The sequence below is a fragment of the Magallana gigas genome, chromosome 3 (assembly GCF_963853765.1).
Source record: "Magallana gigas chromosome 3, xbMagGiga1.1, whole genome shotgun sequence".
NCBI lineage: Eukaryota > Metazoa > Mollusca > Bivalvia > Ostreida > Ostreidae > Magallana > Magallana gigas.
Window position 1 is genome coordinate 34,859,667 of NC_088855.1, and position 13,789 is coordinate 34,873,455.

The 13,789-nt window shown below is 32.7% G+C and overlaps 1 protein-coding gene across 1 annotated transcript in view; it reads left to right on the forward strand.

Annotated features, from left to right (window-relative positions):
• Positions 1–8,358: 8,358 nt before the first annotated feature.
• Positions 8,359–13,789, forward strand: part of LOC105322476 (macrophage mannose receptor 1) — a 39,570-nt gene continuing 34,139 nt past the window's right edge. Inside the window, exons 1-3 of the mRNA XM_034481694.2 lie at positions 8,359–8,581; positions 12,620–12,783; positions 13,387–13,526. Coding sequence (XP_034337585.2) covers positions 8,482–8,581; positions 12,620–12,783; positions 13,387–13,526 — 404 coding nt within the window. The 5' untranslated portion in view covers positions 8,359–8,481. The remainder of the gene's footprint in view (positions 8,582–12,619; positions 12,784–13,386; positions 13,527–13,789) is intronic.

Sequence of the window (13,789 nt, forward strand, 5' to 3'; positions counted from 1 at the left end):
CGGAAAGTATTTTGTAGTAATTGACCCAAACCGATCAACGATCCGAAAGCTTGTAAGGTCCAACATATTATCATGATTATTTAACTTTCACGTCAGTTGAGTATACCTATACCATTGGCTAAGTTAATTTAGTATTTTCCCTGAATGAAATGGAGCTTACTATAGCAATTTATCAATACACAGATATATTCCAGAGTGCAACAGCTATAGACCAGTAGAGCCTTTATTGCCATGCTTCTTATTTTTTTTTTCTTCAAAAAAGTCGTCTACAATCATGGGAGCTTGTTAAAATTGCGGTTACCTAGGATGAAACGTTATTTTTCTTTCGAAGTACCTACATTTTAACGATGCTTTTTTTCTAGCCCCCTAGCTACAATCGCATCCGACGAATTTTAAGTGGCAAAAGATCCCATGCTTTGTAAAAAGATTTTGGAAAATGTTCAAATTTTAGATATAACATATAATTTAAGAATATCTATTTACTGAATAATAGTTTATGGCTTCGAAAACACCTTCGAAAGTTTGTGGAGGATCTTATTGGTAATTTGTTGACCACCCAGCCTCCTTATTGCATAGGCGTCGGAACCGGGGGGGGGGGGGGGGGCTAAGAGGGCTTAGCCTCCCCCTTTTTGCAAAGTTAGACGTAACTATTAGGCACATAGCATCATAGAAGGTTCAGCCCCCCACTTTTTCTCGCAGCAGAGATAATTGTTCCTAAATTTACCTTGAAAAGATGGAAATAATGAGAAGTTGGAGTCATAGGTAGCTACTAGCCCCCCCCCCCCCCCCCCCCGGGATTAGGATTTTCATGATTTTTGGGAATAAAGTTTTTTTTTTTGCTTGTCAAGATTTCTGAGGATTAGTCTAGCCCCCCCCCCCCCCCCCCAAATTTCAATTGACGTATTTATAACATCCCCATAAGCTGCTTTTCCTTTGCAGATGACTTGTTCTTATGCATAATGGTTATATAGTATTCCTTTACTTGCACTCCAGCCAGACACAATACACTATTATGTTTTACAACTTGATTCATGCCTTGCATTTTAGTTACTGTATTTTGGTTGATAAAATATTTCCTTAGAATTAACCTATAGCATTTACTAGTATTCTTATTTTTTTTTTTATGTGTCTTAATCTTTAAATGCATCTAATCACAAGGCTGATCATGAAAAAATGAGAAACAGCAAAAAACTCTTTTACGGAGTAAATTTTTGAACAAAATTAGCAATATTTATTTAGGTACCATCAAATCTTGTTGATCTTAAATTTTAGTGTCCTTCCTCTACCTTTAATGTGCTAGGATATAATACTTACTATTTTTTTTAACATAAAAATGATTCAATGATTTTGGACGGATTAATTTCGTTCATTTGTTGAAAGGGTTGTTTTTTTTTGTTATAATATATAACTTTATTTAAAGCAAAGTGGCAAACCCGTGGCGTCGGAAGAAAATTGAAAGTGGGCCGGGAGGGCTAGACTTAATTGTCAGAAATCTTGACACGCAAAAAAGGGGTATGGTTATAGTTATGTCTGACTTTGCTAAAAAGTGGGGGGCTAAAACCCCTAGCCCCCCCCCCCCCCCCCCCCGGGTCCGACGCCTACTTTTATGTCATACAATCTACACTGTAATAAAAATTCGCCACACTACGATTTTTTATATATTTATCGTACACACCGTAGAGCGACGGCGATATTTCTGCGCATTTGTTCAATAATTTTGATCTTTTATGCAATTGCTGACATCATTAATTAATTTAGCAAATCGCCCGTTCCTTCAATGGATTCTAAATCCAAAATAATTAATATTTTTAACGGTATTAATTTTGAAGACGTTGAAATTTAATTCTTACCAGCAATGATTTAATTACTGTAAAATAATGGAGAAATATCAGACACGCTGCTGATGGATCTATTTGAGTAGTAAACTTTTCCTTCAGAAAAGAGAAAGAAAAACTAGATACGATCTCGTTACGAGTAACGAGTAGGTCTTCCGTTCAATTTTTAAACGATACCATTAAAATATCAATGAAATTTCAGAATTTCCACTCAACCCCTCCCTTTGAGATAATGCATACGATTGTCAATATCCTTACAAACGCTTAACAAAGTGTTTTGTTTTTTCATATACTAGCACATTAAAGGTTTAAGATTTTAGTCCCCTAAAATCTTTAATTACGTCATCAATGGATGTGGCAATGAGTTTTACAAACTGATATTGTTACGATCAACAACTTTGCTTTTATAATGCATTACAAAATCTTTATCTTTTTAAAGGTACGTGTACGAGACTTAACTTGTGTCTTGGCCCCAAATTAAAGTGGCCAGCCCCTTTTTCTTGAGTTTATTCAAAAGGTCCCACGAATACTAACATTTTTTGTTCTTACAACCATCTAAAATTTTTCATTTTTGAGATACAAATGATTGAATATTTAAGGGACCAGCCCTCTAGATCCTTAATGAGGACAGACATTAGTGCTGTGATTAATGGAATCGACTAGAATCATCAGTGTAAGCATTTTCTCTTCTACAATGTTTAAGAAAATATGTCTCCTTTTCTAGATATATTGTGTCAAAGTTTAAGTACTTTGGCCCCTAAAAAATCCCTAATTACGTAATAAATGGTCATGGCATTGATTTGTTCTGATAGATATTGTTTCGATCAACAACTTTGCTTCTATAATGCATTACAATATCTGTATCGTTTTTAAGTTATTTGTAATAGAGTTTACGAGTGTCTTGGCCCCTAATTTAAGAGACCAGCCCCTTTTTCTTGATTTCTTTGAAAGGGTCTTAAGAATAAATACATTTTTTGTTTTACACCGATCTAAAATTGTTGTTCATTTTTGAGATGCAAATGATTGAATATTTTAGGGGCTAGCCCTTTAGATCCTTAATGGAGACAGACATTGGTGTTTTGATAAGTGGAATCGATTTAAATATTAAAATGCAAACATTTTCTCTTCTATGATGTTGAACAAAATATGTCTTCTTCTTTTAATCTCTATTCTGTATCGTTTTAAAGTTATTTGTGATAGAGTTTACAACTGTCTTGACCCCTAAAAAAAGGGACCAGCCCCTTTTTCTTGATTTTGTTGGATAGAACTTTTGATTATCTACTACTTTTGTTATATATGTCTTAACAAAATATCAACAGATAAAAAGATACAGATCAAAACGTATGAAAATTTTGAATGAAAAGTAGTACCCAAATTTCGTGCCTCAGTGAGCTCCATGGAATAGAGCCACTGGCATAAAACTTTATAGTAATAACTTCAAGCTATATTCTACATATCCTGAAAGTGTCAGAGTCATATCTTTGATAGTTTTTGAGATCATCTCTGCACAAAATTGGTCGGAAAATTACAAAATTGGCCGTAAATCGGTACCGGAAGTGACGACGTCAAAAAAATCAAAAACATATAAAATTCAAGTCATGTTCCATCCTCTGTGGAAAAATGGTTGAAATCGGTTGAATAGTTTGCGAGAAATCGCGTGCACAAAATTTGGAAAAAAATAATTATAATAACTAGATACGATCTCCTTACGAGTAACGAGTAGGTCTTCCGTTCAATTTTTAAACGATACGATTAAATATCAATGGATTTCAGAATTCTCCCTCAACCACTCCCTTTCAGATAATGTATACGATTGTCATTTTCCTTTAAAATGCTTTACAAAGAGTTTTGGTTTTTTCACATACAGCACAATAAAGATTTAAGATTTAAATCCTCTAAGATCCCTAGTTACGGCATCAATGGGTGTGGCAATGAGTTTTACTAACTGATATTGTTACGATCAACAACTTTCTTTCTATAATATATTATAAAATCTTGATCGTTTTTGAGGTATTTGTAAAAAAAAACTTTACGAGTATCTTGGCCCCAAATTGAAGGGGACAGCCCCTTTTTCTTGAATTCATTCGAATGTTCTCAAGAATACCGACATTTATTGTCCTTAGGCCTATCTAGAATTGTTGTTTATTCTTGAGATAACCATGATTGAATATTTTACGATCGTATCTAGTGAGTGTTTCTTTTTCTTCAAGACCTTTATATGAAGAGCCTATTGTCCAAAAGATAAGAACACATGAACCTATGCGACGGCAATAAATTATAAATGCAATTAATTAAAAGGTTTTGAAAATTCTGCAGATGTCCTACCTGCTATGAAAGACTACAAAAAACGACACATTTGACTAGAAGTTCCATGTTTTCTCGTTACAGTTTTCCCTAGTCTCTCAGATCAACAATTAATCCGCGCGGCTCCTGGGCTGTGTTTATATACCCTCCCCCTTCCCACTTTTAAAAAATAATAAAATGAATCAATGGTGTGCGATAGTTATCGTTTTGTATTTAACTTAACGCCGGTTTAAAAATTAAATATTTTTCAATTTTAATAAAAAAGAATATATATATGATGTCTGTATCATTTTCAAAATAAAGTAATATTAATTTAGATTTAACCACCGTTTTGTTAAGCTATGCCTTCAACATGTATATTATTAACTACAGTCCCATAATTCTGTTTTTTTTGGGGGGGTTGCGGGGGGGGGTTGTTTTTTTTTGAATTTTTTTGCTGATTTCATGATATTTGTTGCAATCCATTTCCGTTCCCACTGTCACACGGAGACTGGATGATGTTACGTAGTTATTCTGTCACCAGGGAACAACTCTCGGTAAAATTGTGAACACATGGTCAGCTTAATCAACAAATTCATCAAAATTAGATATGAAATATGGGTGTAATTAGTTCTTATCCGGTTTATCTGCATAACACGTAATTTTGTTGCTATTTGTGATTTTAACACCTAACAAACATTTTAGAATTTTGCAATGGGCTATATCCTGTTTGTTAAAAAATTAATGAGTGTGTGTTGTTGTCTAATTTTTTACCTTAAGGCTATTCAGTAATCAACATTAATAGCTGCGTACAAAACTCCCTGTCTGTCTGTCTTTCATCTCTCTCTCTCTCTCTATAAAATTATATCTATCTATCTATCTATCTATCTATCTATCTATCTATCTATCTATCTATCTATCTATCTATCTATCTATCTATCTATCTATCTATACCAGTTACGAGTTACGAGCAACGAGTAGGTCTTCCGTTCAATTTTTAAACGATACGATTAAAATATCAAAGAAATTTCAACCCCCCCCCCCTCCCAAACTACTCCCTTTTAGATAATGTATACGATTGTCAATATCCTTTAAAATGCTTAACAAAGAGTTTTGCTTTTTCACATACAGAACATTAAAGATTTTAGTCCCCTAAAATCCCTAATTACGTCATCACAGGGTTTGGAAATGAGTTTTACAAACTGATATTGTTACGATCAACAACTTTGTTTCTATTATGCATTAAAAAAATCTTGATCGTTTTTAAGGTATGTGTGATAAACTTTACGAGTGTCTTGGCCTTTAATTTAAGGGGTCATCCCCTTTTTCTTCAGTTCATTCGAAAGGTCTCACGAATAATAACATTTTTTGTTCTTACACTTATCTAGAATTGTTGTTCATTTTTTTTAGATACAAATTTATACATTGGTGTTTAATGGTGTGATTAATGGAATCGATTAGAATCATCAGTGCTTTTTTTTTGTCTTCTACAATGTTTAAAAAATATGTCTCCTTTTCTAGATATATTGTGTCAAAGTTTTAGTACTTTGGCTCCTAAAAATCCCTAATTACGTAATAAATGGAGGTGGCAATGGTTTTTTCTGGGATATATTGTTACGATCAACAACTTTGCTTCTATAATGCATCACAAAATCTTTATCGTTTTTAAGTTATCTGTACTAGAGTTTACGAGAGTCTTGGCCCCTAATTTTAAGGGACTATCCCCTTTTTCTTGAGTTCATTTAAAGGTCTCACAAATACTAACATTTTTTGTTCTTACACCTATGTAAAATTGTTGATCAATTTTAAGATACAAATGATTGAATATTATAGGGGCCAGCCCTCTAGATCTTTAATGGGCACAGACATTGGTGTTTTGATTAATGGAATCGATTAGAATCATCAATGCAAACATTTTCTCTTCTACAATGCTTAACAAAATATGTCTCCTTCTTTAGATATATTGCGTCCAAGTTTAAGTACTGTGGCCCCTAAAAATCCCTAATTACGTAATAAATGGGTGTGGCAATGATTTCATCTCATAAATATTGTAACTATCAACAACTTTGCTTCTTTAATGCATTACATAATCTTTATCGTTTTAAAGTTATTTGTAAAAGAGCTTACGAGTGTCTTGGCCCCTAATTTAAGGGGCCAGTCCCTATTTCTTGATTTTGTTGGAAAGAACTTTTGATTCTCTACCACTTTTATTATATATGTCTTTACAAAATATCAACTTATAAAAAGATAGATATCAAAATGTATGAAAATTTTGATTCGAAATTCGTACCCAATTTTCAAGCTTTGGCGAGCTCAAAGAAATGGCGCCACTGGCACCAAAAACTACAATCTGCACACCTTTGAACTATGGTCTACCTATCCTGGAAATTTCATATTCATATCTCTAATAGTCTCTGAGTTTATTTCTGCACAAAATTGGTCGTAAAAACTTACAAAATCGACCGAAAATCGGAACCAGAAGTGACGATTTCAAAATTTAAAAAAATTTATAGAATTATTATCTCTGGCAATCATCTGTGATAAAATGGTCGAAATCGGCCGAAAATTGAAATGATACCATGAACTATCGATACAATTTCAAAATTAACCCCCCCCCCCAAATTTAAAGATAATGAATAAAACTCCCTAATTACGTCAAACATGGGCCTGGCGATGACTTCTTCAAACAGATATTGTAGCGATCAACAACTTTGATTCTATAATGCATAACAAAATATTTATCTTCCTAATTAAAAGGGCCAGTCCCCTTTTCTTGATTTTATTGGATAGAACTTTTGATTTTTCTACTAGTTTTGTTCTATATGTCTTAACAAAATATCAACTGATAAAAAGATACTGATCAAACCATATGAAAAGAACTATATACATGTATGATATGAGTTAAATTTGGCCCCCATAATTCGCCATTTTTTAAGTGTTTCGGGTACAACAAAAAGTTAACTTATTTCTTAGAAAAACTGATATAAGACATTTTTTTCATATATTAATTTGATTTATTTGCACTCACTGTTAGTATATGACGTCAGAAGTGACGCTATTTTTAGAATTCAATCAAAATCAGTCAAAAATTGACATTTTTCTTATCTTTTTACGAAAGGGAAACATAGAGTACATGCTTGAACAAGGTTAATTTTTTTGTCACTTATTAATCTTGGCTAGATACATCTCTGATTAAAATATTTTGTTTGTTCAAGCATGCGCTCTATGTTTTCTGAAAGAAAAACTGCTTGAAAACAAGCTGTTTTATGCTAAAAATGCAAAAATGGCGGGAAAAGGTTGTCTTTACGATGTCATATTTCTAAATTGTGGGCACTGGAATCAAAATGAATATCATGTAATCACATCACATATATATCTGTTCTAAAAATCTAAGAATTACAGTAAAATGATGATGTTCATTTTAGGGGGCCATTTTAGGCCCTTATCATATATAGTCCTTTGATTCAAAACTTGTACCGTACCTCATTTTCGTGCCTAAGCGAGCTCCAAAGAATAGCGCCACTGGTGCAAAACAACTACATAGTGCACAACTTTAAACCATGGTCTACCTATCCTAAAATTTCAAAGTCATATCTCTAATAGTTTCTGAGATCAGCTCTGCACAAAATTGGTCGTTAAAAATTACAAAATCGACCGTAAATCCGGACCGGAAGTGACGACGACAAAAAGCTCAAAAACATATAAATTTCAGATAATGTCCCATCATCTGTGAAAAACTTGTCGAGAAGTTTTCGAGAAATCGCGTGCACAAAATTTGGGGAAAAAATAATGATAAACAGTACGAATACAATAAGGTCTTCCGTTGGAAACGAAAGACCTTAATAATAAGAAACAGTACGAAAACAATAAGGTCTTCCGTTGGAAACGGAAGACCTTAATTACGTTATTGGTACATGTAGATGCAAGCGACAAATGAATATGACACTAGCTTTCCCCAAGTTCAATGATTCTCAAGGATGTATATTCATTCACTTGTACGTGTATATAAAGTAACAATATAATTTGCATCTTGAAGTACCAATTATGAACCAAGTCGATTTCTTTTCATTTCTACCGCTTCACAGAAGAGGGAACTTCCTCCTCGTAAGTAAAAAGTCCAATTACGAAATAATGATGGAGCCTTTTGTACAGCCTAATTTTTCATGCACATTGTCAATCTATCACATGACATTAATCACCCTGGCTAGCATTGTAAATCTTATTCAAATTATCTGTATTCTGAGAAAAAAATTCAAGAAAGATTTCGTTAGACCGCCTACATTTTTATATCACTTCAACCTTATTGCGTCATTTTAATTGAGTGAGGAGAAAAAAAAAATAAGTACAGGCCACCAACAAATGGATGATCATATTTGATATAGTTTCTACATGTATGGTATTTGACATGGGATTAATGACCATATCGTATTTATGCCTAATTGTGGTGATTATGGGACATTCAGGTAAGATTTTTAACTATTGCGATTTTACAATTAGAGGCAGCATAACCACGTTGGTTTTTTTTTTTTAAGTTTTGTTTTGAAAATAAATGTATAATGGCTTCTCCCTTCAGTTTTTACTTTCTAAGTAATAAATACGGACATTTTTATAAAATGATTGCTGAATGCTCTGAAATTTACTATCGTAATGATATATAAATTTGCATTATAGCTTCATTACAATAATGCTATTGGTTTATGTATTATGCGATTTATGGGTTTAATTTTCTTCTCCTGAGCATTGCAAAACCAAAGAGATGATTTTGTTTTATCATTCAATTTTATTTCCAATTGATAATATTGCCCTTCAAAATGGCACTGCATTTAAAAGTGCAGTCTAGTGTAATTGCAAGTTGGATTGCTTCAATAAAGTATCTCAGACATTAATGTCTTGGTGATCAGAGAAACCTAATCAAGCTCACATGTATATGATAATTATTTATGAGTGTATAAAGCATACACTATTCTAAATGTATGTAAAACGTAATTATAAAGATGACAAGGATATGTTCCAAACCACTCTGGAAAATGTAGAAATGGCAAAACAGTCTTTGAAAAACCGATGATACGGACCGTTTTTGTTATTCTAAAGGTTTAGATATGTAACAGTTGTATGTATTGAACAGACTTATCCAGTTTAATGATATTCAAATCAAGGGGTCTTGAGATTAGATCAGCAAATATTTGACACGTTAGTGGGAGTATATGACCGTGAACCATTTGACCTTAAAATCTAGAAAAGACTGGTAACCAAAGTATGTAACTTGTACGATGACGTTATACCGGTACTATAAGTGGATCTACAGTGTATAAAATCAATACACCAAGAATAATAAAACATTGCTGATTTATTGAATCGTAGAAAATAAAAATATATTCCCGTCGTGCTTGCTTTGCCTTTTTATGAAAAGAGTAAAAATGTAACTTTCAACTGGATAGAGCAACACCATTTTGTTAAACCTGGCATCAGGACAGTGAACACAGCGTAAACTGTACTGTCCAGACAATACCTTTTTAATGAGATTACAACTTGCTATATAAAATAAACATCGAACCATTCATCATGCACTGATTAAAACAAAAATGTGATTCATACTGTGACGAAAAATTATCACACACCCCTTCCCCACAAGTGAACTCGTTTATATTTAAGTTTTCGACGCAACTGACGTAACACTCATGAATTTAGACGTGTTAGCTAATCTCTTAATCCGCTATATATCATTCGATGTTGAGAACTTTTTTGTTATAAGATATATCAAGAAAGCCAGAGTAATTTTTCATGTCACAAACAGAGCGTATATCAATTTTACAGATACTATATAAGATACCGTATTCCATGTTCTCAGTATGACAAAATGTACTAAAGGGATACCATGTAACATACTGAAGATGTTTTAATCTCTTCTGTTCCCATTATTTACGTTCATTTATAATTGTTCATAACTGAATGAACGCCGTATTTATTGTTTTAGTAAGAAAAAAGTCCCATTGTTAAAGGGAAATGGTCACGATTTTAGTCAAATTCTATTTCTCTGTTTTTATTATTTACAATGCTTTAGGAATGTATTTCTAATGATCAAATGAAATTTGATAGTCAGTCGTTGAGTTATAAGCAATATACAGGGCTCTTAGTTCTTTGTCATGTAAACAAGGTTCGTGTCCTGTTTTTGTTCACGTAGATTCAATATATCAGTAAAAAATCTTTGTCTATCTTCTTATTCATTTTAGCACATCAGCAACAGTTTCTAATGTTTAACACATTCATTTTAGGTCTTAAACTGGAAAGTTTGCTTCAACATTCAAAATGTAAACAAACTCTTTGTTTACATAGCAAAGAATTGTAAGCTCTGTAACTCGCTTATAACTCAACGAATGCCACTCAAATTTTAGTTGCTTATAAAAAATGCCTTACTGAAGCATTGTAAATATTAAAATCGAAAAAATAATTTTTGACCAAAATCGTGACCATGACCCTTTAACAAATACATATGAAATTTAAAGAGACATTACAGCTAATTTTTCTCATCTAGGTCATTTCTTTTTTTTTAAGCACGGTTCAATAAAAAGCTTGTACTGAAAGTTTGAATCATTTTACTACAATAATTAGCTTGCAATTGCGTGTTAAAGATGTTTCAACATGTTATGACATACATGTAATCATGATTTTTTTCAAGATACTATGTCTTTTTTCTGCAAAAGTACTCAAATCCTTTTTTTTTTCTTTGTGTAACTAAATCAATGACACTTTTATAAATGTAGCTAGGTGACTTTTTGTTTAATATTTTATGTCACGCATCAACCTCTAATGACTCAAACATCAGCTACAGGATAAACGTTTTAGATATTTACCCACACATGAGGAACTTGAATAGTTCTTCATTGTTTTTCATAAGTTGTTGACCGTTTTGTTGGCATTATTACAGCACATCCTTAAATCTCTATTTTAGCTACTTGACAAAGTGTCATGAGTTGCAAAGTTAAAGGTAACTATAAGAGGGTATAAGTGGAACAAAAACTACGATTAATGTCATCTCACATATCTTGTTTGCATAATAAAGTAGAGGTTTTTTTTAAAAGAATTACGTCACTTCTTGCTATTGTAGCGGTATTTTGCAATGAAAACGGGCATTTCGTTCGTATCAATTAATTGCTGAATGTCTTGTATTGCGAAAGACTAATTTATATGGCATTTTACATTTCTTGCATTCCTTGTATATTAATTACTTCAAATACTAGAACCATTTTAACAAGAGCTTGGACTTTGGGTAATTGTGTCAAACAGCACTGTGACGTAGGCCTGTCTATTTCATTGCTGGCCACTCAGTCATTACTCTTTGAAATCAACAAGATTTGTCTGGCTTTTGAGATAAGATTACGCAATCGGTGCATATTTCGCTTGAAACCGCGTCATTTTTAACTTGTTTTGACGCAAGAGATAGATAGCTACGCCCTACTGAAAGTCCAATGCTTTGTTAAAATGGTTCTAATAGTTTGTTTACTGCAAAAAAGCAATAATATCAATTTTTTGAAATACACAGGATGCCTCAAAAAAGATAAAATTTTGGTGATCGATCACACTACACCCTTATACATTAAAATTACGTTTCAAATCATTTTTTATCTATATTTAAAAATAGAGCATTTTGTGGATGCATATACATGAGATAACTGTTTAAATGCGCAAAACATTTAAAAGTGTAAAGTTTAATGTAATTTTTTCGCAAAACTTAAGAGAGATTAAGGAATGTTTGTAATGAAATAGTTTAATTGGAACAACATCGGTAATGCTTTTTTCGATGGTTCATACGGACTGTCATGTTGTAAATTTTGAATTTACCGAGTGGCAGTAAATACAAAATTTACAACATGACAAGTTGTCATGTTGTAAATTTTGTATTTACTGCCACCCGGTAAATTCAAAATTTACAACATGACAGGACTTTGGAGGTGGAGCTGATTGCACAAACGAAAATCTTACAAATAATTTACAAAACATCAACAATTTTTTTTGATTTGAATAGGATGAGATTTCATTGTTTATTTTGAGAATAACATAGCTGTCGTCCGAATATGTCCATACATTTTAAAGCTTTAAGAAAAATCTCATTTGATTTGTCACAAAGTGGAAAGTACCTTGCGGAGTTGTTCCACTTTGCTGCACGATGACTCTTTTGGTTTAACAGTCGACCTGTTTAATACCTATGTTGTGCAATCAGGGCATCTTATTCATGAAGAAATATTGCTCGTAATGGGCGAGCGAGTCATATAGTATATGGTGCTAATAACCCCCCCACCCCCCCCCCCCCCCAACCGGGACGCATTAATGTTTTTAATATGATATAAGCAGTAATGTCATCATTCTTAATCAGGATTTGTGAGACAAAAACTTAAACTTTGATTTAAAAAAGACATCAATAGCAATCAAATTACAAAAAAACCTCCACAATAAAACATCCTAGTATCTAAAAAATATAAAATATTGAATTTTTATCGATACAGGGATACATGTAAATGGCGAGTGCCCTCTTCCCTTTGTTTCTCCCCCTAATGGCAATAGCTGTTACTATTTTGGATTTGCCACCACAAGAACTTGGAATGAAGCTCGGGTTCGCTGTTTGAGTATGGATGCTGATCTTCTCAAAATTGATGCCAGCGATGAGCAAGTATGAATTCTTTATTTTGTTTCTTATAATATAAAGAAAAACTAATTTAAATCTCCCTACGAATAGCGTCTCATGTGATTTTGTGTGAAGACACTGAAAAATAGAGTTTTGGTGAATAAAAAATTAAAGGAAAATAAACACCTCAGGTATTTAATAATACAAAATTAATTCAAACTTAATACAAACTAATTAACCATTCCCTTAATTTGTTCAAAATTCGAAAGGAACACAAATGAACACAAGTCACAAAACATTAACAAATATAGGTATTTATCTCACGATATACCATCACAAGTAAGATATCATCGGCACATTTCGCATCATCCCAATGCAAGGAATGGTTTCTGATCTGCATCCCTCCTCACAAACGGTGCAGATCAGAAACCGTTGACTTGGGAAGATGCACATTTCGACACAAATCGAAATTCTAAACACGAAAATGACAATAAAAAAGATTTACATTCTTTTACATTGCAATTAAAAATATTCAATTTAACAAAGGGTTTAAATTTATATTAGAATTTATCTGAACGGGATAAAAAAGGGGGACAAGAATACGCTTGACAAAATTTCATATTCTTATTATACTTTCTTGGTTTAAAGGACCTGATAATGAATATACTTAAAAAGAAAGACAATGAACTACCTGGCGTTCAAGAATGGTGGGTGGGGCTGAAACGGAAAGAAGACGACATTGAAAATTGGGTGTGGACAGACGGGTCCTTGGCCAACAAATCGTCTCTGTGAGTAGGACAATTAGTAGAGGACCAACACAGAACTAATGCAAAACAAGTTTATTTAGGACGAATAAATGTGTCTAAACCCTTTGTATTTATTTGAATGCTTTGTGTTTATTTGTTATCGATTTATTGGAAGTTCTCGCCAAGATCATTTTTTTCCTTTTTAATCCAGGAAGATAGATCACACAGACGTATGATTGGTGCATTTTGAATTGTACAAAATGTACAATTATCTTTTAAAATATTTGTTATAGTTAATTTCTTTG